The sequence below is a fragment of the Melospiza melodia genome, chromosome 8, assembly GCF_035770615.1.
Source record: "Melospiza melodia melodia isolate bMelMel2 chromosome 8, bMelMel2.pri, whole genome shotgun sequence".
Lineage (NCBI taxonomy): Eukaryota > Metazoa > Chordata > Aves > Passeriformes > Passerellidae > Melospiza > Melospiza melodia.
This window is the reverse complement of record NC_086201.1, coordinates 9772139-9799319: the sequence shown is the minus strand read 5'-3', so window position 1 is coordinate 9799319 and position 27181 is coordinate 9772139. Positions and strand designations below refer to the sequence as shown.

The 27181-nt window shown below is 42.3% G+C and overlaps 1 protein-coding gene across 12 annotated transcripts in view; it reads left to right on the top strand.

Annotated features, from left to right (window-relative positions):
* Positions 1-27181, top strand: part of KALRN (kalirin RhoGEF kinase) — a 465384-nt gene that overhangs the window by 342437 nt on the left and 95766 nt on the right. For 11 of the 12 annotated variants that reach the window (XM_063161744.1, XM_063161743.1, XM_063161746.1 and 8 more), the window contains exon 34: positions 27096-27125. The exons of the other annotated variant lie outside the window; for it this stretch is intronic. In XM_063161744.1, coding sequence (XP_063017814.1) covers positions 27096-27125 — 30 coding nt within the window. The remainder of the gene's footprint in view (positions 1-27095; positions 27126-27181) is intronic. 12 annotated transcript variants of the gene reach the window in all.

The following is a 27181-nucleotide window of genomic DNA, read 5'->3' as shown; positions in this document are numbered from 1 at the left end:
TATAACACTTGTTGGAAGCACTTTCAAACTTCATAGTGATTATTCAGGGGACTTTAGAGAAAGTCCTAATCATGTAGTGAAGCCTTGTTCATCTTTTCTTGTACTGCGTGGCTGGACAATTTCCCACACACCTACCAAGGGGTTGATGACAATGGATGAATTTCCCCAAGGCCTTTTTTTTTTTATCTAGTAGTTGAATTTTACCAAGAAATTTCCCAGAGATTTGAGTGTTTCACTCTGTGAAAATAACAGCAAAGCCAAAACATCTGTAGTGCCCATGGAAATAGCAATCACGTTGTTCTTTGGGTAATATTTCCAGGAAATAGCTTCATAAAAGACAGGCATGAAATTTGCCATGCATTTTAAGTATTTCAGCTGGGATTTCTCAAAGTGCTATTGAACTTTAGTGGGATCTCTGCACTCAAAATTCTTGGACACAATTCTTTCCCCAAAGGAAAGCAATTCCTGTAGTGGTCAGTGCAGGGTCACTGCTCAGCACCCACAAGTTTATTTCCAGGCCTGTGCAAGAAACAGCAGATATTTTCTTAACATCTCTCCAAAGTTTGGGGTTTTTTTTGTGGCTATAAATAACTGCAAATATGAATCCAAATTCAGTGGGGTGATCAGATGCTGAGAACAAATTCAATTGCAAGTCCCTGAAAGTGATGTCCTACAGAAAGGAGTTCTTCAAAGATGTCTTTTCAGCATTTTCCTCCATGCAGAACTTGCAGTTACATCCAGGGCAGGTAGAATATGCTCCACTTCTTTTATAGAGTGTGTAATTTTGTAAATTTTCATTTCTATTGCTATCCATTTCATAAAGAACATTTGCTATTGACTTAAATAAGTTATGCTTTTGCATTTAGGACATAACAATAAGCATGCATTATGCTTTCAGTTTTATTCTTAGGTCTTCTAGACCTAATGCATCCTTTGGTGGAAAATAAGTAAATCAGTAACACTTGAAAATATAAGTCCCATTATGATAAAACACATGTATACAACTCCTTCAAACTGAAGGTCTCCTGAGAACACTGTAGATATAAACATCAACACATTCCTGTTGAGGGTATTTAAAAGTAATTTCTGTGGTCACCCACTTGATCTCTCCTTTCTGTTCCTGCCAGCAGCGTGAAAATCAGGTTCTATACTGATGGACACATTCCCCAGAGAGGTGCAAGGCACACAGTCAGAGTTTGTATAATCATATCATCTTAGTTCATATGATGAGTATCCTAAATCCACTGCAAATATCATATTTCTCAATCTCAAGGCACTTCTGAAGCACCTGTGAATCTGCTTAGGCAGGATGGCTGTAATTTTAAAATATACAGAATATAGTGGAGAGTGCTGCCCTTTAAAAGATGGTTGGAAACTCAGCTGTGGACAAAACTATGGTCTTACATGACAGGAAATAAACTCCATATCAATAAATCTATATTACTAAGCAAACAACCAAAAAAAGATATTTTGATGCCTGCTGTGAAGGAAGAGGATGTTTAAGTTAGGAGGATGTTTAAGTGAATGAGTTTGATACAATCAGACTATAAAGAAAGGAAGTACAGGAAAATCCCTGGTTTTATTTCAAAGGCATGGCCAATCTCAATTATTTTAAAACAGAAGGATTAAGATAAATTATTGATTTGTACAGAAGAATTAAAGGATATTCTGTTTTTCAGCTCTGCAGAGGCACCAGCTGTTGTTTGACTTTTATAAATGTGCTGTGATTTTCAAAGAATCAGATGTCAAAGATTTGTTGCCAATTACCTTGCATTAGAAATTGAGTTGGATTTCAGGTGGGAGAGGAGTTTCTATCTCTGAACTGGTCTTTGATTGGGGAAAAGTTCAAATTGATTCATGTTAGTCAAAATTAGAATTTTTTCCAGCAAAAATGGTTAGACAAAAGCATATGTATTTGAAGAGATCAAGTGATTGAGTGCCTTCCTCCTCTACATCCACTAATGTAATTCATTAAAGGCCATTTCCTATTATTGCTTATCAAAACTAACACTGTGTTCCTTCCCTTCCTCCTCCTGAGCAATTCCTTTTCACCTTTGTCCTTGCCCCTCGTGCACAGCAGAGGATGCCAGTCCTGGAGTGACACTGCTGAGGTGATTCCTCACCTTGGGCTGCCATGGACTGACCTGCACCATCCCCTCTTACAGGGGTACACAGCACCTGCCCAGACCCCCTTCCCAAAAATAAATAAACATGAGCTAAACATGAACCAGCCTGCTCAGGACAAAAAATGGACACTCCTGCCTCAGCCTTGTCCTGGTGTTCCAAATTAATCTGTTGATTAAAGGAAAAAAATAGTTAATTAAAAGTGGATAGATTATGGGGTCCCTTCCAAATGAGGTCATAAATAGAACAGGAATCATCAATCAGTGTTCTGGGGTTGTCTCTGTATCCATTCTTGGGCCACTAGATCATCTAAAGTACTTGGCATGAAAAGAAAGGAGCAAACAGTATTCAGAACTTGTTTTTAAAAAGGGTATTTTTATTTTTTTTTAATTTCATCTTAAGTTCGACTTTCTATGTTGCCATTAAATGAGAAGTCCTCATCTAAATCTGATTGTTCTCCTCCTGTTCATCAAAGAGCTTGAGTTCATGTTTATTTTTCCTGTGCTGTTGTTTTGAGTTGTTTCTGGGGTTTCATTCTGGTGATTACAGTGTGTTTGTTTAATTTGGATGTACAATATAAAATATATCCCTCTGGAGGAACAATATGTTTTCTTTTTGGCATAGGTTTTTTTTCATTTTAGAATTCATAGTTTGTGTGTGGTTAATGCTTACTAGAGATGCCAGGTTTGTTCAAGAAACTTAGAAAACCTTGGAACAAGATGGTTCCAGCTATAAAGGGCACATAGGGATAACACAGAGTAACTGTCTAGAAATGAAGAAAAGTTTAAGTGAGATCAGAACTTAGTGTTAGGAGCTGACCTTTGAGCAACACTAAACTTCATTGATCAAGGACATTAGAGGACACTGGACATCATTCAAGTTTGAAGTTAATATTAGCAAGAGGTTTGGTATTGGAAAAAAACTGTGTGTGAAGGTAGAGGACTAAAGGAAACAGTTCCAAATTCCTTTTTTTCTTCATATCAAGGCAACCAAGCCAGGAAAATACAGTTCACAAACAATACTTATACCCTTAATTCAGTCATGTAGCAGCTTTTAGGTGGGTGTTCAGAAATTCTGCTGAAGGGTCTCTGCTTTCATTAAGTGTATATCTGCAGCAGCACCCATTGCCACCTTGCCTCACCTCTGAGTGATGTTAGTGTGTGCTGGTGGCCTTATCCAGGTTTGGCTGACTCTTGGTGTGCTGAATTCATCCTTTCCTGGGGAGCCATCAAGACTGTGTGTCTCCAGAGCTCATCAGTTCTTGAGACAATCTCACAGCCTACCATCTCAGCTCATACTTCTGTTCACCTTGCTGTCTGCTGGTAAATGTTTCTCCATCCAAACATGTAGATAAAACTTTATAAAACTCATTGATGCATTCTCCTGTGGCATGGCCCTCGTACAAGGTGGAATGCCTGATTATGGGCAAGAGGGAGCAGCCAGATAGTGAGATAACTGATTTTAACTCTTAACTTTAGTCTTTGTGTGTTGCCTGGTTGAGCACAGCTGTGACCATGAAGTATCAGAAGCACACAGGTGCTGGACTGGGAGGCAACAGAAGGAGGCATGGGACATGGAGGGCAAGCCACAGGGAAGCACAGGGCTGGCAAAGTAGCTGAGGGAGGTGAAAGCTTTCCTGAGAACTGGGATGTTCTGTGTGAAAGGACCGGAGAAAGTGATCACACCACTCGATAAACCATTATTTTGTCTTCTCTTTCTCCTTAAATCCCAGTTTGGGATTCTTTTTTTTCTCACCTCTAGGACAAGTAGCTAGGAAAAGGCTTTGAGTTACGGGAAGGGCTATTCTGGTTTCTTCTGCTTGTCTGCAAACTCACGGCCTTTTCAGTGATCTGAGGCAGTATTTGTTCTCCAGCCAAGTATTTTTGCTGCAGGCTGCCCCAGGAGGCACCTGCCTGCCTTGGGTTCAGCATTCTCCCCACCTTGTAAACCACATGCATGCCTTGCTACTGGCAGCTAACAGAAGGGAGAGAGGCGTCCAAAGCTTTCCCCAAGCCTTTGTGTCCAGGATTCAAGTGCTGTGGTTGCCCAGATCAACTTTATTTTTCTGTTTGTGTCTTGCAATAATTTAAAACCCACTAACAATCCAAATCAAACTCTCCTTTCTCAAATGTGTGCAGGCAAGGAGCAGAGGAGTGTGAAACATGGCACAACTCCACAAGCCCTTTTCTGCCTGGGTTAATTTTCCCTGACACTACAGCATCACTGCCTGACCATGGTTGCAAATAAACAATTATTGAAAGTACAAGGCTGGACCACACATGCGTGTTTTCCACTGGCATGGAGAAAAGCTGTGTGTTGATTGCAGATTATTTATTTTCACAAGAGTCAGTTTTTATGTCTTTAGGGCACCATCTCTCGAGGTGCTGATCCTTCTCAGCTTGCAGGAAGAATTGAGGGTGGGAGCCAGCTGTGCCCCACAGGTCCTGGGCCTCAGCTGGCATTATAACTAGAAGTTCTCTAGTGTTGATATTTACTGCATGATCCTGAGCAGTCAACAGGAAAGGACAGCAGGGGTCTACCCAGCAGAAGGAGCACTTAGCCAAGCCATGTGATTTTCCTTTAACACTCAACTCATTAAACCATCAGTTAGAAGTGTGACATTTATAGAGAGAAAAGAAAGGAAATTGAAATGCACAGAGAGAAACTTCAGCCTTCTGGCTTGTTGCAGATAATGCAGTGAGAGCTGATTTTTGTATGAATTTAACTGTTTGTACTTAGAAGTGTCAGGGCCATGTTCTCTATCCATCACTACCTATAAAATGGCCAGAATGGCATTCGGCTGACTGGTCTTTGCCTTCACATCCTGGACACATCCTGGACAGTCTCCTACTGTGCAGGCTTCCCGTGTGAGCTGGGGCACTTGAAAGGCTGATGGCCCCCTGAACCTCCCCAGCAGCAGATCCAGCCTGGCCCAGCTCTGTTCTGCCTTAAACAGCTGTGTCTGCAGGGACAGGCTGGGGACTGGGGTTCTTGAATGGCTTTTGTTGCAATGGCTGAGCAGACTATGGCAGCATCCCCATGCCTCTGCCTCTCAGATATAGCAGAGGTGTAAACCAGGCCTCCAGGGGTTGTTTTTGCACGTTGTCTTTTGAAATCTCAGAGGTTTCAGATTCTTTTTTAGCTTCTGGCCTCAGTGCAGTTATTTTGCAGAAACTCGTTCCAACTCTGAAGTTCTGCTGCCCTCCCTGGGAACTGAACCTTTGGTACCTTTTACCTTTATGAATCCTCTGTCCTTCAGACTTCTGGGAGAGAAATTTGAGGACTGAGAAAGGACTTTAAAACCAACACTTTCTCAGGCTCATCGAGTTCCTGCCTTATGACCTTCTCTTTGTGTGATGCCCATGTGTTATTTATGAGCACTTGGCTGCTCGTTTCCACACAAAAAAAAAAAAAAAATTGTTGAGGCTGAAGTGCAATTAGTTATGTGGCACTGCAAGGGGCAAGAAGGGATGGTGAGTGCTGTTGTACTGGGTTAGGCAGCTGCTCAGGTCAGAGATGCAAGGCACAAAAGGTAAGTATTTTGAAGAAATACGAAGGAAACAGGGTGATATGTAAATGAGTTTAATTTCAAGTCAAGGAAAGCACCTCACTGTTCACCAGGTGAACATCTGGCTCTGGGCCTCTCATAGATCCACATTACATCCAGCCTTTCAGGATCAGCTGCTCAGGGTTTTGTTTCAGTAGGAGCAGGATTTGCCTCCAGGAAAGGAACAAATCACTTTCCCTGTCAGGGGGGAGATAAAAGAATAAGATATTTAAGTAAGAGCTGGGCTGAAGCGGATGTCTTTTAAACAAATATACAACTTATTTTCCATCTGCTGGTTCCCAAGTCCTTGCTTGCTGTGAGAGACAAAGAGCAGCACTGCTGCATTTCAGGAGACCCAGGATGTGCTCCCCAGGTGCAGATCTGAAAGGTGGCACTTGCATCCACAAACCTGGCATTTTGCTGATAAGGGCAATACAGTAACTGCTGAAATTGATCCTAATGAATGAGACCATTCGTCTGCTTTTCTTAATGTTATAACTGATTAATTCCCCAAAGAACTCTTCTGGGCATCCCATCCCTATGTAAAGACTATGGCTAAGTGGCTTAATAGGATAAGTGCTTTATAAAACAGCTCTGTAATATTTTAGTTGTCTCTTTTCATTTCAGTAACAAGCATAAGGGAGGCTAATGTCCCAGTATACAGGGATTTGCAATCACCATTAATGGGGATAATTCCCCTCATGGGAAACAATAAAAAATGCCATTGCAAGAGCTAGAACCCTTTTCTAGCTTTGCATTTTTGTCACAACAGATTGCGTCTCTCCTGCTAAATTTCTTTGTGCTCTAGAGGAGAAAATAAATCTGGCAAAGAGAAACAACTTTAATTGTAAAGATAAACTCATAATGGGGCACAGTAAGGGTTCCTGAGTTTCCCAAGACAGCATCTGTATGATTGAGGAAAATGAAATAAAATCATGGTAGCTATTAGCAGTTCAGTGAGTTTTAAATGAGCCCTGAATGATGGCAGAATTAAGAGAAGTTTTTGCAATTTTCACATTATCATCACTAACAGAAGGGGTCTCACTTGCTGTTTATTGTATTTTGATGGTAAATCCTGTCCTAACAAATATGCTGACAAGCTGTAAGAGAGCAATTGACTTCAATTGCATGGGAGGTCTGTCTCATATTCTGTATCCATCTTAGATCTGGTTTTTGTGTCTTTAAAATATGCAGCAATGGAGATTAATACATTGGTTTGCTTTTTAATGAGTGAACCCTGGATTTGAAGGTTTGCTGCAAACTCTTTTATTTAAATGCTTTCATATTTCTGGCGCCATGCTTAGAATGTTATGCATAGCATTATCTGGCTATTAACTCTTGTGACAAGATGGATTTTAGGATTAAATAAATTGTGAGCATTCCTTTTAAATTGCTGTAGCTAAAGGGGTTAGGAGTGTAGGAGTGTTAGATTACCCAGCTGCAGTCATTCCCCCTGCACAGCCTTGTGATATGTTACAGGGGTTCTGGTGGCTGAGTAGGAGGAAAGAAGTCACTGGAAGCAGCTTGGATTGCACAGCCTTGACTCACCACACAGGGTAGGTGACCAAACTCTTTCATGAGCAGCAGGCAGAGGGAGGGAATGGCAGCCTTGATTTAGCACAATATAAGCTCCATGCTGGGCATATAGTTACTGTCCTTTGAAATCAGTCAGATTTGAACCTTTTGTGCTTAGATGTGATTGCTATACTACATTTTTTTCTTTGCCTATCATTATGAGCTGGTGCAATGTGCTAGTGATTATTCCAGGAGCTGTTTGAGGGTCAGCATGTTTCCATTGTGTGACTGGTCCCACTGATTTTTTTGGTGCAGAAAAAAGACAGTTTCTCTTTTCTTCAACCGCATATAACAAATATAGAATTCTCTCCTGTTAGAAGTGTTGTGTTAGAATGCACATATGAGCTGTCTGCATTCAGCTGCCTATCCCACCTGTGCATTCCCACCTCCACTTTTGGTAACCAATTCCAGGCCAAACCCTGTCTCTTTTAAGCACATGAGAACTGATTTTAGTGGGGCCTGAATCTGTCTCCTCTCTCAAGCAGATTATTGCTTTGAAACAAGAGAATGTTATGAGCCTCCTATTGGCTTTGAACCCACGCTAGTCTTTTAGTCAAGCAAGGAGGAGTCATGTTTTTAGACCCAAAGATTAAACATTTCCATCCTGCTGTCACACCTGTTTCCATTGAGGCGTGCTGGCTGCATGAAGAGCTGCTCCATTTACAGTCAGCTGTTCCTTGGAACAAGCCATCCTCTGTGCACACCTTTCCAGCTTCCGCTAACGTGCGTTCTTGGCTGATTCACTCCTTGCAAACAAACTCTTGACTAGGTGATAATTTCCTTACCTGTTCCTCTTATTCATGTGTTATTCCCCTGCCTGCTGCATAGTGTGCAGTGGTTTATTCCATCTTTAGTTTTTTTAAAGAAAAAATGAGGTTTCCTATCTTTCATTTTTCCATACATCTAAAGCCAACCTCAATGTTGCTAGGAACTTTGTTTACTGATGCTGGTTAGTCGAGGAGGTGTTTTTGTCCCACCATCTAGTTTTAATTTCAGCCAGTGTTCTGGCTGGATAACTGGCCCAGTTATTCATGTTAGTATGTCTCAGTTGTATCAGGCAAAGATAGAAGTTTTATCTTATTACATTGACTTCAAATACAGCAGAAATTAATGTCAACTTGAAATACAAGCAAAGATAGAAGTTTTATCTTGTTACATTGACTTCAAATACAGCAGAAATTAATGTCACTACTGGGTGAGACTTTCATGTTAATGGACTGGGAAAGGAACAGGAAAAGGGAAGACAGTAAAGAATGAGTTGCTCAGTTCCAAAGAAATGAAATCAGGAGGTATGACCTTTACTAGGAAAGAACTAGCAGGACAAGGAATCACATGAACCTGTCTCTTATGTCAGTGGACAAATTGGGCATGTTTCAGCACAAGGGGTAATGGGAACAAATGATACTGTGATTGTCTTGTCTGTTCTGTAGGCTTGAGCAGTAGTCATTGGTCTGATCTTACCTGTGAAATGGAGAGCACAGGGTGCTTGTGAAAGCCCTTTCTGATTGCTGAGCTTGTTATTTTGCAAAAATCAGAAACACTGTCAGGCAGTGTGCCTGGATAGCAGGAGGTGGGAATGAGGCATGGTGCCTCAGGTGCAAATAGTGGGGACTGGGAGAATGGAAACAGCAATAAAGCCTAGGGGCTGGGATGGGGAAAAGGCAGGAAGTGAGGCATGTGGAACAGCCCCAGACAGTGTTTCAGACTTTGGACCTGATGGGATCAGATCCATGCCCATTGGGACTGGTTGTGTCCAGGTGCCCTATTGGGTTTTGCTTTTCTGGGAGGAGGCTGGTGAGGGCAGCCCATGGCAAGGGGCCTGGTGGGACCCAGTTGTTGGCTGCAGCTGAGCAGGAATCTGACACTCTCCAAAGGTACCAAGGAGCCTGTTGGCTGAGATTCCTTCTCTAGGAATGAGACAGTATCAGTTAAAAGTGTTCTTGGTGCTGGTGTGCTAATGTCTTTCACAGATGAGTAGGAGAAATGGCTGGAAATATTGCCTTTTTGGAATAGGCTCCTTGCAAGCGAATTACAGACTGTGAGTAATGAATGCATTTGACAGCAGAGTTTTTGATTTTACAACATATTCATAACACCTTGGAGCACTTAGTACCTTGTTAACCCAATTAGTATACTCTGAAACTGCCAAGGCAATCTGAACAGCTGTTAATCACATGCCAAACTATCCAAGATCACACTTTGTTATTACTGCAGAGGCAGCCAGGAGTGGATTGGGAAAGAAGCAGCTTTAAACATTGAAATGCACAGAGAACTGGTTACAGTAAAACCAAATAAACGTGAATCAGAAATTAATACAATAAAATAAGCAATCATACCATAGACTGGCCTGCCTCATTGGCACTTCAGGAACTATTGTGGTGTGTGAGTGGAAGTTGCTTATCCTGGAGCTAGGAAAAGAGCTCTACATGGTTTGTGCTGAGCAATGCTGATGGTACCACTGCAGCCTGGGGCTCTGCAGGTGTTTTCTAGCATGGCCCAGAAAAAGGAGCACAACTGCAGCCTGCAAGCAATCAGACATACACCTACACCTGATTTAATGTTCTGGCATTGAGCAACTGCAGATTATACCCACCCTGAGTCATTTCCAGTCTCTGGGGTTCAGGGCTAACATTAAAGTGCAGTTCAGCTCTCGGGAACAGGTGATCCTTGATCTCTGTTGCAAGACAGCTTTTAAAGCTGTAAATGAAATGGGACAGTTTGGTTCTGTCCAGGAGGAACAGGACAAGGGTTCATGTTAATTAACATGTCCATTAGGGAGCTGCTTTCCAGATCTGTTCAGGTTTCCATAGCAGGGTCTCTTATGCTACAAGAATGTCTAAGCTACAGCAGCAAAGCTGGTATGGTTTCTACTGACATGGCTATCTGTGTTCCTACATGAGATATAAATAATACAAAACATCCTGAGAAACTTTCAGAAATTGTATTTAACCTAAAATAAAAACAGTGAGAGGATTCATGTCAGATATTCCACCTCACCTGTCAGCTGAAAAAATTGCAGTTTTCAAAATCTGCTGCCTCATTTGTAGTTAATACCACTGAATTGCAAACCTGGTATATTTTCTCTAGGAACAACAGTGAAATGACAAATAAAGAGCAGAGTTAATGATGTATTAAACCCTGTTCGTGTAAGTAATGCAAGTTAGCACCTGTTTATAGAAAATAAAATTAAACTAGCTTGATATTTTTATGAGTTTATAATTCAGCTAATAGAGGAAATAGTGATAGACTTTTGTAGGCATTTGATTTGGGCCATGTGATATTTTTATTAACTGAGGAGAACAATAGAAAATAAACATGTGATGTATTAAACGATGGAAACCTGGCTAGTTGACAGATACATATAAAATAGAATTATTATAGGGCAGGCAATTTTGTAGAGAAATCCTGGAGAGACTTATCCTTACCTTTATGATAGGAGAAATTTTTTAACCTAGTTTTATAAGAAAGCAACGTTTTCTTTCACGTTTTCCACATCTGTTTGTGCTCTGCCCTCTGACAACTTTTATACCCGTTGAACAAATTTTAAGCAACTTGGCAGAAGCTTCAGATCTCAACAATCTTTTCTGTGGAAATCCACATAAGGCTCAGGAGAGCAACCAATAATTTGCTCTGATTAGAAGAAATGCAGTAGTATGAACACATGTATTTATGGACACACACATTACTGGACACTACACATGGCTGAGAGACCTCATGGATGCTTGACCCTCAAGAGAAGCTTCCACTGTAGCTGGAGTCTGTCCACACAGCCCAGCTCTGTGGGAAGCTGGCCTGGGCTGGGTCTGCTCCTTAGGGACTGCTAGTTATGCAGGAGAAGCCAAAAAAATTAAAAGTATGTCACTAATGCCTGCAGCTGGATGTGCAGTCAGGAGCAAAAGGAACAGGCTGCTGGTAGAAATAGCTTGGCTGGCTTTCCATAGGTAAACAGGACCAGTCCTAAAAACTGCAGATCTCACTGTCGTGGAGGGAAGGACACCAATTCTCTTTAGGCTCAGGGGCCAGCAGTGGTGTTGAGGAGCCCAGCACTGAGGTGGCTTTTCCCTTGCTACAAATGTGCTAATCCAAAAAGCATGCTTCTTGCAAAAAATAACCATTAGTTAAATGCAAGCTTGTTCTCAGTCTCATGAGGATATGACTGGCACTATCCCTGTTTCTGTGACTCAGAAGATATAGGAGAGTGGAGTCATCCAAGTTAAACTTTGGACAAGAAAGAGAGATTTAGAACAAAGATCATCTATGTCCCAGGCCTTCTGCTAGGGTTTTTCACCTTCCATATCTGTATGTTCCCATTTTTAAGTGGCAAACCAATCCACGTGAACATAAAAGCAGCACCTTTCTTAGATGCAGTTTTGTAACAGCTTGGGGCACTCAGCACTCCTGAGACACAATTATGGTTTGCTCTGTTGCTAAGGCTTTTGCATTTTAATTATTTTGAAAACACATTTGTAGCAGCATATGCAAGAGCAACAGGGTAATAATAACAATAAAGCTATGTTGTGTTTTTGGTGTAAACTCTTTGGTGTGGAGTTTACGATTTATGTGTTCTGGAATTGGATTCTTGCCTTATAAAACAATGCAGCAGCCTTTTCTCATTTAGTTAGCCATCCATTTTTATTAGGGTGCTCTATACAATGCCTGCAATAATATTATAAAGGTGCACAAGGTTCATTATTTCACAACAAGTGACTAGCCAAGACCATTATTATTTTTATAACAGCCAGGCTTTCTATTGAAATACAGTTTGGATTATAACCTTTTTTTTCCTCTTCCCTTTTTCTCTTTTCTCTACCCAAAGCTGAGATGTGCAATTGTTCCTTTTCAGATTGCTTTTCCACTCCTCTACAAAACATGTCGTTTTCTGTGAAATGGATGGATTATAATGGGAACAGATCAGTGATAATGCATTGCTGGAATACAGCTATCCCCAAGGGAGCTTATCATAATATCCAGTCTTCCTAAGCTTCAAAATCTGCAGTCTGGACAGCCTATAGTTCTAACATAGAATCTAGCTCTGAATTTTCCCTGCACTTAGAATTCTTTGATGCTCAAATATTGTTTGGGTTCTGCTCTTTCTGTCACATTTCCATGGCAACTGCCTTGCATAAAATCCTATGCTCAGACAATACAGCCCCTGCTTTGTACAGGGGCTTCAGGCTCAGAAAAGTTGAAATTGTTCAGAGAGATTACTGAAGATTAATGACTGTGCTTTGAGCACCATAGAGCATATTTCTGAAAATCATGGTAATGAAATAAAAACTACATTCAGGTGGTGTGTTCTCCGAGTCAGGAGTGTTGACACCTGCTGGGAGTGGTGGAGTTACAGTAAATCTGCAGTAAAAACACCTGAGGGTCTTCTTCCAGCAGGTAGTTTCTTCATGCTAAATAGCAGTGGTGTGTAATTAGCTGTGGTGTTTTTCTGGCTGTAAATGGAACACCCTGACCAGGGCTCCCCACTGGGACTGGCACAGTTTGGGATGTCCCAGGCTGGTGCTGTGTGCTGGGCTCCCTCAGCCCAGTGGGGCCCTTGAGGAGGCCAAAGCTCTGGTTCCTGCCACTGGCCTGTTGTAATTCCATGGTCAGGAAGATGAAAACAGAGCTGCAAATTGCTTGTGCAGAATCATAAACCAGGACGTGTTTCATGAGCCCATTAAACACATGCCCTTGATGTTAAGCATATGCTGAGTTCTGCTCAACAAGAACAGATTTTGGTTAAGTATATTTTTTTAAGTCCTGCACTGGTTTGAAGGTCTTTTAGAGTTGTGAACCACAGTGGGACAATGAATTAAATATGTTGATTAGATTTGCAAAAGTGTTAGCTATTTTCATGTTCAGCAATAACATCTTTAATATTACATGCCACATTAGTTGTAAGCAGCTGTCATGCAGCAGGATTTAAAGTAATCTTAATGGGAAACAAGGCATTTTGTCTCCCCCAAAAACAATAGAACAATCTTAGTTTAGACTTTGCCTCCCTCCAAAGGTGAGCTGTTCTCCTTGGGATAACCTCCAGAAGCACATCTGTTTGAGAGCAGTATATTACAACCTCATGTTACTAAAACATGTGTACTAGGAAAAGCCTAGTTTAGGAAAAATCTTGTGTATTCTGAGGGGATACAAATATTAACTCAAACCAGATGCATTAAGGCTAGGCACGTCTTTATTCACTACAGCAGGTCTTTCAAAACCTGTTTCAGATCTTATGTCTGCCATACCAGATCTCTGTTTGCAAACATTGAGAAACCTGCAAGTATGGGAATTAATGAAAAATGTTTAAGTGTCAAGCAAAGAAGAAATGTATGCAGTCTGAAAGGGAACAAGAATTCATTTTGAAATCTAAACTTGTTTTTAAATTAGCTGTTTGTATGTTAACTTCCTCAATTCAGAAGCTTAGCCATCTGTGTCAGTGAATTAGTTACCCTTTGCCTGAAGTCTAATCATGTAGGAACAAGAGGCAGGGGAATCAGTAGCCCTGGAGGATCCACAGGGACTATTTCCACGAGGTTGAATTTAGCATCAATCTCACTACTTAAACAAAGGGTGCCTTTGCATTGCTGCACAGGGTAGGAACCCTGCTGGGCCAGCATGGCAGAAAGGCTGGTGGGATTGCACAGCTGTTGGGAAGTGCATTTTATTGCTCCCTGTAGATTGTTTGGGTTCATTTCCATATTCAGGACATCCTCTTTGAGGATTGCTGGCTTCTCCCTTGATGCTGTGAGAATAGTAATGATGATAATAAATAAATTTGTATCACCAAATTTGCTAACCTGATGTTTGTTCCATTGTTCTCCTGTTTGTGCAGAGCTGCAGGTTTTGTAGCAAAAACCTAAGAGGCATTCAGGCAGCTGGGCCAGCCTTTTCCACTGGGGTTATTTCATGTCAATTGCTGCAAATTAGACACCTATAAAATTTATAATGTGTGGGTGTCTGTGCACAGAAATTTTGCTTCCTCAGTATTTACAGAACATAAACCAGTCATCCTTGTTTTAGGCTAGGATGAACATTTCTGTCACATTAAGAAAGGCAACCTTATTTTATTCTGCAGCTGCTATTTAAATTCTACAAGATCTCTTTTAATCCTAGGCAAAGTTCAAAACGAGATGTTTCAAACATCTGCTAACTATTATGGGTCATGCCTGATAGTAGAGGCAATAAATTATAGCTGAGAAGAGAATCAAATGTCTTAATGATGTTTTTAGTGTGTTATTTTAAAGTTTTTCCTCTTTCGGTGTTATCTGTTCTCTTTTTGAGCATGGTAGTCAACATGCCTACAAAGAAGATTGTGCTGTGGGTCAGGTGGTTGGGATTGCAATGGGATGAGGGTGACACCCTCTAGTTTAAGTTAAGGGAAAAACAACAAACAAGTTGGTTTCTCTATTTCAGAGCAGAGGGAAATCTAAATCAATCACAGAAGCTCACTCTCTGCTGCGTGCCAAAAACAAGATGGGTGGGTCTAGCAGAATATGGGAGAGAGGGCATTTCAATTTCCTCCAAAGAGGAGATAACAGATCAGCTTTCTAGTTTGTCATGGAAACCTTTTGTCAACCCAGTAACAATGACGTCAGGGTGGCAGTGCTCAGAGAATGGGTTAGTTAATGTAGCACACACCTGTTGAACTGCTGAGGGGAAGGTATGTTGGCTCTTACATTTTCTGTCCCTGACTCTAAACAACTTTGGTGAAGGTTTAAAAAGTGTTATTTTCAAGTCCCAAGGCAATTTTCGTGGGCTGTAGCAGATTCTGACCATGAGCAGGTGGTGCTGGAGCTTTCACTCACTGAGAAATCCTGCTAAAAGGCATTTGCTCAAGCAGTGCCATTCATTCCCTTCTGTTTTGGGTATCCTTTTAGAGGGTGAGGAGAGCAGACTTGTGCTTCAAAAGAACAGCACCAAATTCCTTCAGTGTGTTTGCTGTGCTTGGGAGTAAAGGCTCTGCTGGTGTTTACCAAAGGAGTTTTTTAGAAACATTTCTATAAAAAGAGAAACCCAAATTTACTATGCCAGATCTATAGCTGTACATGTATAGCATTACACTGTAGCCCATTTTTGGAATGACCATTCTCCTGCCTGTTTCTCTGGTGGGTGCTGTGCTTCTGTGTTTAGTGTTGTTGACTGACTACTTTTTCTTTTGTAAAGAGAGATTAGATCACTTTTTTGCTTCCTTCAGTATTGCTTGTGTGACCACCTTCTCAGTTTTAGTAATCAAAAAATGCTCTAACAATTTCTTAGAAAGAAGCTTACTTCTTTTAATGAGAAAAGTATGTAAACAGGGAGAGCAGTCCATCTTTTCTGCACTATTCACATTTACCAACAAAACCACAGAAATTTCGTTTGCAGGAGACTTTGAATCAGTTAAAGTGTTGCACTGTGTCAGCAGTCGATGCAGGCTTTGTTACTATGGCTAGAACATGAATTTACATTAGTGGCATTTCTTGTCTATGGTAACACATGATAATTCTCTTAAAGTGAGCCCTTGTTGTTGCTAACCACTATGGATGATACAGAATATTTCCTATTATATGGCTTGAAAGAGGAGAAATAGATCTATTACAGGGATGATGAGTCAAATCGGGTTGCAAAGTAGAATTAGGACTGAGAAAAAGAGTGGCATAAAATGACATAAAGTGATCAGAAAAGAAAATGCAGTCATCCAATATAAATGACATTTATTGTACAATTAGAACCCAACTGTATATAATGGTGCCAGTGAGTTGTAGAAATTTTTGCAAAGGAACTGTCTGGGATTATAATTGTCCAAATAGGCAATATTGATGATCCATGGTATCTTAATGGAGATAGATGATGTCAAATGGCTGCCAAGTTTCAAGGAGGTAGAAAAACTAAAACTGGGCAATAAACAGTGCTTTCTGTGGAAGATGAAATTGTCCTTCATATGAAAGAAATAAGGTTTAGCCACATTAGTATTGTTGCCATTGTGGTACGTGTAAATTCTCTGGAGATATCTGTGAAGGACTATAATTCTCTTTGGCTTCAGTTTGGAAAATGTTGTACATTCATCTATATTTTTTCTTTACACTCATTGCTGGTGATTTCAGCCTGACAGAAAGGTATTTGGTGTGATCTAAAGTCTCTGTAGTATCATTCAATTTTATTTGTGACTTTCTCACTGGAAGGCTAGAAAAAGGTATTACAGACATTTTGAAATAAGAATCTTCCTAAGTTCTCATCCCACTGATGGGTTGCTTGACCCCCAGGGAAGGGGCCACTCTGAGACCCTGGCACATCTGTCAGCCAGCTGCAGGTGTCCCCGCTGGCCATGCCCTGTGTGGGGAGCAGGGCAGTGGGGAAGGCTGTCCCTGGGCAGCCCAGGACCCCTCGGCTCAGCAGGGGAGGAAGGAGATTGCTGCTGCTGCTGGGCACTGATGTGCCAGAGACCAAACCCTCTGACTGCCTGCCAAGAGTGCTCCTGCCTCTGAGTACTGTGTCCCCTGAGTTTTCTCTCTGTTTTCTGCAGGGCCTTTTCAGAATCTTTTCAAACTCTCTTTGTTTTTTTCTTTTCCCATGCCTCAATGGTGCATATTGCTGACAAAAATGCCTTTGATACAGGAGAGAGGCAAATTCATTTATCTGCACCTTGGATCAACCCAGGCATTAGTTATGGTACAGTACAGAGCAGTGTGATAAAGGGTCCCTTTTTGGTTGGAGGGACAGAAAGGGGACCCAGAAAGAAGAGAAGGAAGCAGTGCAGGCTGTGATAAGCACATGCCCTTAGCAGGGTCACTGCTTACTAAGGCCTTGTGAATTCTGAGAAGGAAAGATGATTTATATTGTGTTTTCATTGTTTTCTTGCAGAAATTTGTCATTGAAAGAGCCACCACCTGATAACCATATTTTTAGGTGTGGCGATGCAACAATAAATTCCTATTTCGTGCAGTAAAGGCTAATTCATTCTCTTCTACTTCAAGCCTGTTTTCCCTCCACGTAGGACTCATTCTGGCAAACAGAGCATTTCAGCAGTTTCTTCTTTGGAATGGGTGCGGATTCATGAGGTTTGAACACACAGCTCTGCTACTGTATTGCCTGTGATAGAGGAAATTGCTTACTTATTATTTATCATTCTTATTTTATGAAAGGAAACAGATGTTTATGCCAAAAGTCTTCTAGCAGAGATGAAGTAATACTGAATTCATAAAACAGAATTTGTTAAGGGAGTGTAATTCTGTGACTGAAAAAGGAAATATTCAGCCAAGGAAGTGCCCTGTTGGATATTCAGGTTAAGTAGGTGGGATAATGCCATGTTAATTGCTACAGGCACAAGCATGGCAGGCTGGCTGTCAATTTAAGAGTGATAAGAAGTGGAGTTAAAGCAAGAGCAACAAAGGTTAATAGGTTTTGATCCTTAATTTTAAGATTCCCCAGTATGCAACTCAAGAACTTGATCTCAAAGTGAATTAAAGTTGTGTAAGGGAATTGAAATAAACTGACTCAGAGCTGTCAAATGCAATGGATTCACTGTCTTTCCGAGAGAGAATTTCTAATAGTTTATCTTTTTTCCCAGTTGCTAGCAAAAAATTAAATGTGGTTCCCCAAAGCACATATCTTTATATCTGCCAAGTAAGGATAAGATGGAGATTTAGTCGAGGATTTGCAAAAGAAACCCAAAGGAAGCAGTGTCCAATTCACATTGAATTTCACTGACTTCAGGCTCTGTCCCTTCCCAGCAGCAGCTCTGTGACTGAGCTGCCCTGGATGTGTCCTCCCCATGGTTTGGGACACACTGGATGTGCTATTGACAAACATTAAGTGTACTTGGATCTCAGGCTGAAAATGTTACACTCTGCTACCAAAATCTTTTGTTTCTCCTGGACACTCTTGCATTACACCCTGTCAAATACCCTGAGGATGTTTTAAGCTCAGGTCATATCACCTTCCTCTGCATGCATTGAGCACAAAAAGAGAAATGTGGTTTTAGGGAAGAAAAGGGCACATGTATAAGTGTTGTGGATAAGCACAGATCTCTCTCTGTGAAAATTGAGGTTTCCATATTGGCTGAATTGAGTGTAGGAAGAACAGAAATGAAAGTATTCATCCGGGAACAATTTACATGTAACAGTGATTGCACAAGCCAGAGAATTTTATTGGAAGTGTCTTCAGAGAAAGAAATTAAGCAGGGGCTGGGAATGTGCTTATCAATAGACCTTATTATTCTGCTCAACCTTTGATAAATGAACCTAGCAAATTCTTTCAGGCTCCTCTCAATATTCTACTTGTTTGTGCTGAATTTCATTGATTCATATTTAGCCCTCCCTGATAATATGACATGGCAGACTCAATGAGCATTTCTATTCAGTTGAAACAAAGCAAGTGAGCTCAACTATCAAACTCTTTGGATTTGAAATACCTTGTTATATCAAGGAAATACCTTGTTAGAAACTAAAACAAAACACACACACACAAAAAGTATTCAACCATTTATTGTTATTGGAGTTAAAGAAGAAAATTTTATGGGAGGAGTGTCCTTTGAGCATGCTTCAGTCAACTCTGTCAAACAGAGTGGCCAAAAATGATAAAATTCAAAACCTGCATCTGCTGGTTCCTTTGGGAGTCACATTACAGTAGTACAAGCAACAATCTTTCATTTTAGGAGGGAAGCACATGACTGCAGCCAAAGGCCTTTCAATGCTATTTTAGGTAAGCTCATCTTCATAGAGGCCATTGTAATCTCTGGTGCTGCTCAGGTTTTAGGCAATATTTTCATTTCATAATACTGTTTCTGTGTCCACTGAAACATCTGCTTCGACGTGCCAGGCTCGATGGTGCACGCTGTTACATCACTTGGCAAATGAGGTCACCTCAAGTAAATGGCAGTATTATGGAAAAGGGAGTGAAAACCCCAGGGTTTAACTGTTGGGAATCAAGCTGCAACCCATCGTGGGCTGAAGATCCTGCAGCAATGCTGGAAAGGCTCAGAGGGTGCAGTGGGCAAGGCAAGCAGTAGGGAGGACTGCAACACAAGTGATCATCTCTCCCAAGTTCTTTTTTCCTCAGTGCCAAACAGCATCTGAGGGTATTGGTATACAACAGTTTTGCAAACTCTCCCACTCACAGCTGGCTTTGCTTCAAGCAGAGTTCAGCCCTGCAGCCTATCTGCAGCAGCAATGGCCTGGTTTTATGTGATGATTAATGGGAAGATTGAGCTGAAGCAGATCATTAGGATGCCCTCAGCCATCACACATTCTTTCAGCCTGAAGCCTGTCTGGCACTCAGCACCTTCTATCAGTCATTTGGTAACATGTGTGGTTTTTCTAGTGTGTACTACATCTCTCTGAAAATTTACTGTCTTCAGTGTGACACTTGCAAGGGGAAAAGGGGCAGGAAAAGGGGCAGGAAAATATGCCAGCCAGAACCAGGTCTTCCTTTAGTAGCTTAGAGATGAGCACCACTCACTGTCACCATTCCCCCCAATGCATTTTCTGTGTTCACATCTGCATTTCCATTTATGTTCTAGTAAACCAAGCTAGTACTGAAAATCATGCAAAGCAGCTTGTCCAAATCCACCTTTGAATCAGTTTTGGGCCTGGGGCTCTGATTTATAGTAATGGGACGTAGGGACCAATAATAAGAAAAAAAAATAGCAGCTATTAAATCTATAAAGAGGAAATGACTTGGAAACAGAGAGGGATGCCAAGCTGGTCTCTCCAGCAATGGCAGAGGGGAGTCAGGCTTACAGGACCATATGGCTTAGACATAGTTTAAATAATCTCCTCCAATTAAAAACAAAACCAGTTTTTATGTCAAACATCTGTTCTGTGAATGCATCAATTTAGGCAAAAAAACCATCAGAGGATATTGTAAGTACTTCATCGTGGTTTTGGTTTCTCTGTGCAGATCCCCACCCATTTTGAGGGGGTTGATATCCCTGAAGGAGGGGTGCTGCGGTTTCCTATGATGCTACCAGGCAGGAGGGCAGGCTTTGGTGTTTCTGTGTGCTGGGCTCCCCATCCCTGCTGCCTTCAGATATCCAGCATTCATTGCAGGGGAGGGGGGATGCTTTAGGAGAGTCCAGAGCACCTGGGGCAGCTCAGTGAAGGTCAGCAGAGGGTCTGCTGGGCATGGCTGTCACTGGAGAGGTGATCTATCTAATGTGATCAGTCTTATTTGTGTCTGAACCACAGAGATACTTGGCTGCTAAATCCTGATTCTGCATACCAGCAGAGGTGAGGAAGAGAATATAAGATTTTCCCTTTTCTGCCTTCAAGCCCTCACTTCTTATAGCAGGACTGGAAAAACATAGCTTTGAAGCAATCCACAACTTCTTGTCTTTGAAATGTCTACTTTTTACTTGACAAGGGGAGGGAGATCTCTTGTGTATTGATTGAAATGCTATCACTTTTCATAAGGTCATTAACTGTGCAGACAGCAATGTTTCTGTTTAAAATAATCATCCAGATTATAAAGGAAATATAATCTAGGGATATGTGCATTAAGCAAATCTGATCTAGTGTACAAACTGAGATTTACTTGGTTCTAAAGCATTCTTAGGTGGCCTTATTGTGCTTTTTTAATTTACTGTTGTATCGTTTGTTTCCTTCCCAAGAGAGCCATCTGAGATTTCTCCTCTGGTTATTGTGAACCCTTGTTCACAGTTCTTTAGGTAACTGTTTCCTTTTGGTGTAATTGAAAAGCTGAGGTGGTTAATTAAGGACATAATTATTTCCTGATGGTGATATCAGGGAATCTGTAGGTTCCTTGCAGAGAAACAAATAATGGGGCTCATACTTAGCTGGGAGCACTGTGGAAGGAGGAAGGTTTCTGGAAGATTCTGTGGTCTCCCTTCTCACAATTCTGCTCAGGGCAGAATGCCCCAATCAGATAAAGACAGATGTTCATATAACCCCCCTTTTGCAAGGGCTCATTTTCTTATCCCTTTTGTTTCTAAAGCTTCCATCAGACTCAAATCCTCCTTTTCCCTCAGTACCAGGTATGTGATGCCAGCAGCTGGGTTTCTATTTTAAACTCACCAGCTGTGAAAAAAAGACTTTACTGTGCACACTTGCCTCTGCTGCTTAAACCTGGAGGTGTTTCACAAAGTTCCTGACCAGAATACATGATCAGGTTTTGTGTACTTGCTAGGAGTGTCCCAGGAATTGGTGTCTGATGAATCATCTGTGACTGGAATTCTTGATCCCTGGTGCAAAATGGTGCCAAACATGAAAGAAAACAGCTAGTCAGCTCCCTGATTTCAGTCTATTCTTGCATTTTTATTAACCCTGCGTTGGTTTAGAACATCTTGTGGCTGCAAAAGACAGCAGGTAGGGCTTACCTTGGAGGGTTTCAGCCATCTGCCTTGCTCAGCCTCCAAAGCCAAAGGGTTTTGGAGCCAGATGTGCTGGCTGTGTGTCCCTGAGGAGCACAGATGATATCTGTTCCATTTTGTGCTTCTCAAGGGAAGGGAAAAGAATGGAATTTGGGTACCAGCTCTTTGAGCCAAATGCCATGAGGAAACCCTCAGACCAAACACAGGCATGCTCTGGTTCAATTTGTTGCATGAAACAAAGTGAATCTGGTTGTCTTTATCTTCAAAAGCATTTTTATAGCTAGAAATGCTGTTTCATTTGGATCGACTTTAGTGTTACTTTCTGGAAAAAAGGCTCCAGAAATAATTCAGGCAGCTCCATTCAAGCTGTTCTGCAGATGTCAGCATGTGCCAGAGTCCAAAATCCAGCAGAGTCAGGATATGGTCGTCTAGTAGGAGCTCCAGCAAGGGATGCTGGAAAGGTATTTGCTACTTGAGACCATAACACCAGATTGCCTTTCCTTTAGCATATTTATATGTCACACATGCCACTTGTCTCTTCCTCCTGCTGTGGAACAACTTGCTGTGCTTATATTTATAATGCTGCACACCCAGATGCCTCTGTTATCTCCTTGTTGAGAGGAGCAAAGATGGTACATTTGGCCCATTGGATGTCACCATTATCCCAGCCATGAGGCTGATGAATTGCCTAAATATAAACAGACCTTCCCCTGAAGCCCTGATCCTCTCTGTTCAGTCAGACAAAGCAGAAAGAGTGGGAAGCACCAACTCCATCTTCATGGAAGATGGGTAGTGGGGCCTGAGGACTGAGGAGGACTCAGATGAGTCAGAGCAATGCTACTGACTGCAGCAGGTTATTCCTGGTTAGCCCACAGCTCCTGAAATACAGCCTGTCTCCACAGAAACAGCCCTGAACCACCTAGCATCAGGCTAGATGCAACAAAACATCCACCAGCATTGCCAGAGCTCAGCATCCTTTAGAGCTGAGAGGCTTTAGAGTGACAAACATGGGTGATTCAGAGTTCACACTCCAAAAAGAGCCTGTTACAGAGGAAAAAAACTAAAGCAATTCTCTAGCACTGAGATTCCTCAAAGGCTTTTTCTGAATTTGATCCCTCACTCTCTAACCTCCCAGTAAAAAGAAAATCTCTATGAAATTACAGAAATTTTCACAAAGAACTCCACGGGGGATAAGATTTCTCACGTCCATCCCCCAGCTAAATTGACAGCTCCTGGATTTATTTCAGTGCAGACAGAAACAACATCCAAGTGGTTTTATTCACTTTTTTAATCTCTTGATAAGAATGCAAATCCCATTCTTGCTCCTACTGCCTCTCTCACCCTCTTGAAATAGGCTGTTTATGGTGACTAAATGCTTCTATTCAAAACTGGCTTTCATCCAGAAGCAGACAGGCAGAAAGTCTAAAAGCAACAGAAAACTAGCAATTTATATTAGGCCATAGTGCTGCAGCACACAAAATGCTTTGTTTAAACTAGCCAAGCTCTGTGTCCTCTTGAATAGATGTAAATAACCAGCTTGTGTGGGTTTCCACAGCAGTGCTGGCATATTTCAAAACACTTACACAGACTTCAGACACCCACCTCCAAATACCTGCTCCCCCTGTTGGAAACTAACCATGCCCACTTCACTTTCACCTGGAGTGCATTTAGTACTACTTAAGATCTATTTTAGGGATTTATCTGAGGGAAGGAAGGACAGCCTGTGACCTGGTAGGTGTTTTCCATCTGCACTATGATGATGAATTTGCCTCTGGTGTTCAGCCTTGCTTCCTCTGGCTGCTGCTTTGTGGCTGCAAATGAAACAAGTGCACAGTGACCGTGCACACTCAGTGACCGTGCACACACAGTGACCGTGCACACACAGTGACCGTGCACACTCACTGACCATGCACACTCACTGACCATGCACACTCACTGACCATGCACACACAGTGGCCATGCACACACAGTGGCCATGCACACACAGTGACCGTGCACACTCAGTGACCATGCACACACAGTGACCATGCACACTCACTGACCATGCACACACAGTGGCCATGCACACACAGTGGCCATGCACACACAGTGGCCATGCACACACAGTGACCGTGCACACACAGTGACCGTGCACACTCAGTGACCATGCACACACGGTGACCATGCACACACGGTGACCATGCACACTCAGTGACCTTGCACACACGGTGACCATGCACACACAGTGACCATGCACACTCAGTGACCATGCACACACAGGGACCATGCACACTCAGTGACCATGCACACAGAGTGACCGTGCACACTCAGTGACCGTGCACACTCAGTGACTGTGCACACACAGTGACCGTGCACACTCAGTGACCATGCACACACAGTGACCATGCACACACGGTGACCATGCACACACAGTGGCCATGCACACACAGTGACCGTGCACACTCAGTGACTGTGCACACTCAGTGACCGTGCACACTCAGTGACTATGCACACACAGGGACCGTGCACACACAGTGACCGTGCACACACAGTGACCCTGCACACACACTGTGGTTCAGGAAGGACAATCCCATGGTCCATGCACACACGGTGACCATGCACACACAGTGACCGTGCACACACAGTGACCGTGCACACACAGTGACCATGCACACACGGTGACCATGCACACACAGGGACCATGCACACTCAGTGACCATGCACACACGGTGACCATGCACACTCACTGACCGTGCACACACAGTGACCATGCAGCTGACAGCACTGGGGTGGGTGTTCCCAGGAGCAGGAAGGCTCATGTGGGTGACAGAGCTCACTCCTCAGAGTCAGTGTCTGCCATAGACTGCTCACATCGATGCTCTGAGGTTTGTGAGCAGTGTCCTGCAGCAGAGAGGAGCTCCCAAGGGCTGTGCTTGGGTCCCTGTCCACACTAGTGAATGGGCAGGGCTCCCCTCTAGCTCAGATTGGATCACTAGGTTAAAATATCCTGATGAAAACATTTACACACTGAATGCACAGTGATGTTTTCTAGCCCAGGAACTCGTGGAGGCAGAGGATGGGTGATGGTTTGCTGATGGCAGGCACTGTGGAGATGGGCTGGGGCTCCTGCCAGGAGCATACAGCCACTCCAGACAGCTTGGGGCCCTCTTGCTTCCTCATTATATTTTGCTATTTGCTTCTACCATTTCCTTTTCTTCCTGATTTTGAGGCTGTTGCTTGCTGTGTAATTTGTTAGATCTGTCCCTGTGTCAGATCTTTCAGTTGTGCCTTGTGCTCTGCAAAGGCATGTTGCATTGTTATTTTTATTTTAATGTGTCTCATTGTGCCATATACAGATTAGAGTGCTGTCTGGGTTCTAAATGTATCCAGTCAGTGGCTTTAATGGTGGTTTTAATCACAGGAATAATAAAAGTGAACATTATATGTTAAAATGTGAAGCCATTTACCTGTGAATTTCAACCCCAAGGGCATTCTCTATTTTCTTTCCAAAACAAATGCAATATGTGTGAGAAACCAGCAGTCCATCTGTATTCCTATTTCCATGCTCCAGCATAGAGGGAAGCATGATATACTTCTCTGAAGTTGGAAAATTGTTCTCTAAAAACAAATTAAGTAATTAACTAACAGCTTGAGTGATCACTTTGTAGGTGAAATAATTTCTGTCATCGGGAACCAGATGTATTTGCATTATTCCTCAGTGGCTTACAAGTTGTATGTATATTAGTATATCATAAGTTTTCCAGAGAGATTACTTTGCTGTGGGTTAATTTAGTAAGAAAATGTTCTTTGTGGTGTGGTGGTATGTAAGACATGGAACGGGCCTGGGAAATACTTGGAAGCCCTTGGGCAACAGGAAGGGATCTGTTCTTTGGAGCTGGCACCTAAAAATGATCTGTTCCTTTTCTGTTCTTTGGAACTGGCACCTAAACATGATCTATGGGCCCTCCCTGAGCTAACTGCTTGTACCTACCACCTGCACCTACCTGTAAAAGGGAAATTGCTTAATTCCACCTGCCAAAGGGAGCTCTTTCCCTGGAAATGTGTTATTTTAGCACTGGCTCCTGCCAGTCAGCTGAAGCATGTGGAAACCCTGGTCCACATTTCCATGCAGCAGATCCTGGAGCAGCAGATGATATAAATTGATTTGCCTTCAGGGATATTCAGGCCTCCAGGGAGCTGAGGGAAGCAAGCTCCCTCCCTCACCCATCAAAGGTATGGTCTGAAGGGAGGGGGCAAGAATCTTGTCTGCTGAGGCAGAATTGATCACACCAGGTGCCCAGGAGCTCCTCCAGGGGACGATCACTTCCTGTTTAATTATATTAAATTGCTGTTATAATGAGCCAAAGAAAACAGGCACACGGAGCTGGAAGGTACCTGAGGGTCATGTGGGACAACATTTACAGGTGTTGCCCAAATTGAAGCATCTCTTTGTGTCCCAGATGTTCAGTTCTTCTGGAAGGGTGACAAGGCCTGCCATAAACTGATGTGAGGCCAGCTGCCCCTCAGCCCCAGAGAGGAGGGCAGGGAGCTGCTCAGGGCAGCACTTCCCACGCTGATGCTCCCTGGGAAGTGCCTCATTTGTCCCAAACTTTCCCAGGTGTCATCTTGACCAGTCCTTTTTCCCTGGAATATTCCCTGGCTGTTTCACCTTTCCTGCTTAAGCAATAAAAATGACTTCTTTTTCAAAATCCAATCTGAACTATCTGAAGACAATTTTTTTAATATTCTGGAACATCCTCTGCCCATATCATTGAGAGCAATGAGTCTGGGGATGCTGTCTGAACCAGCTCCTTCATGCCCAGGCACTGCACCTCACCTCGTTCTTAGATAAGCACCTCTGAGACAAGCAAGAGTTAATTCTTTATGGCAAATTCAGTTGCTGTGTGATGGTGAACACGGACACCTAGTGGTGCACCGGGACAGGGCATGAATGCTCTAAACAGCTCCGTGGGAGAGAAGCTGGTAGAGCCGAGTATTTGTTCACATTTTCCCCTAAAAGAAGGAGAGATTTGATTATTTTCAGAGAAGATATCATAGATAGCATAATTTCTGGGACAGAAAGTTTACTTAGCATGAAATGGTGGAATAATTAGGAGAAATCCATCACTTTTGGTAAGATTTGTCTGTGTATTTAGCAAGAAGTAATCAGTTTTTTTCTGATTTCTTCCTGTCTTAAATATCCCACACCATGCCAAATCATGTACTATATTGGGTCAAGAAGATTTTCTACTCTTCAAATTAGTCCATAGCAAAGAAACCTCAGCACATATTATAGCACTATCTCATTCTTACCATCCCTGTTAATATCTGTTCTCCAGTTATGGGGAGATTGTCAGCATGATGGGTGCTGGGTTTGCTGATAAGCTACCCAGCTAGGTGCTACACTGACCTTCTGTGCACTTCCACCAGTGCACTGAGCTCTGTCTGCCAGGATTAATGCCAGCACTTTGTCTGAACAGCCTCAAACAGCTGCCATGGTTTGTTTTGTTTGTTTGTTTCTATTTACTTACAAATAATCTTTCAGAGAAATATTTCCTTCTTCTTCCCCAAATCTAGCATTTCGTCTACGGCAGAGACACAGGACAGGTGAGAACCAGTCCTTGTCCACTGACCCCTTTCTGTAATTGTGAATATCAGCCCTG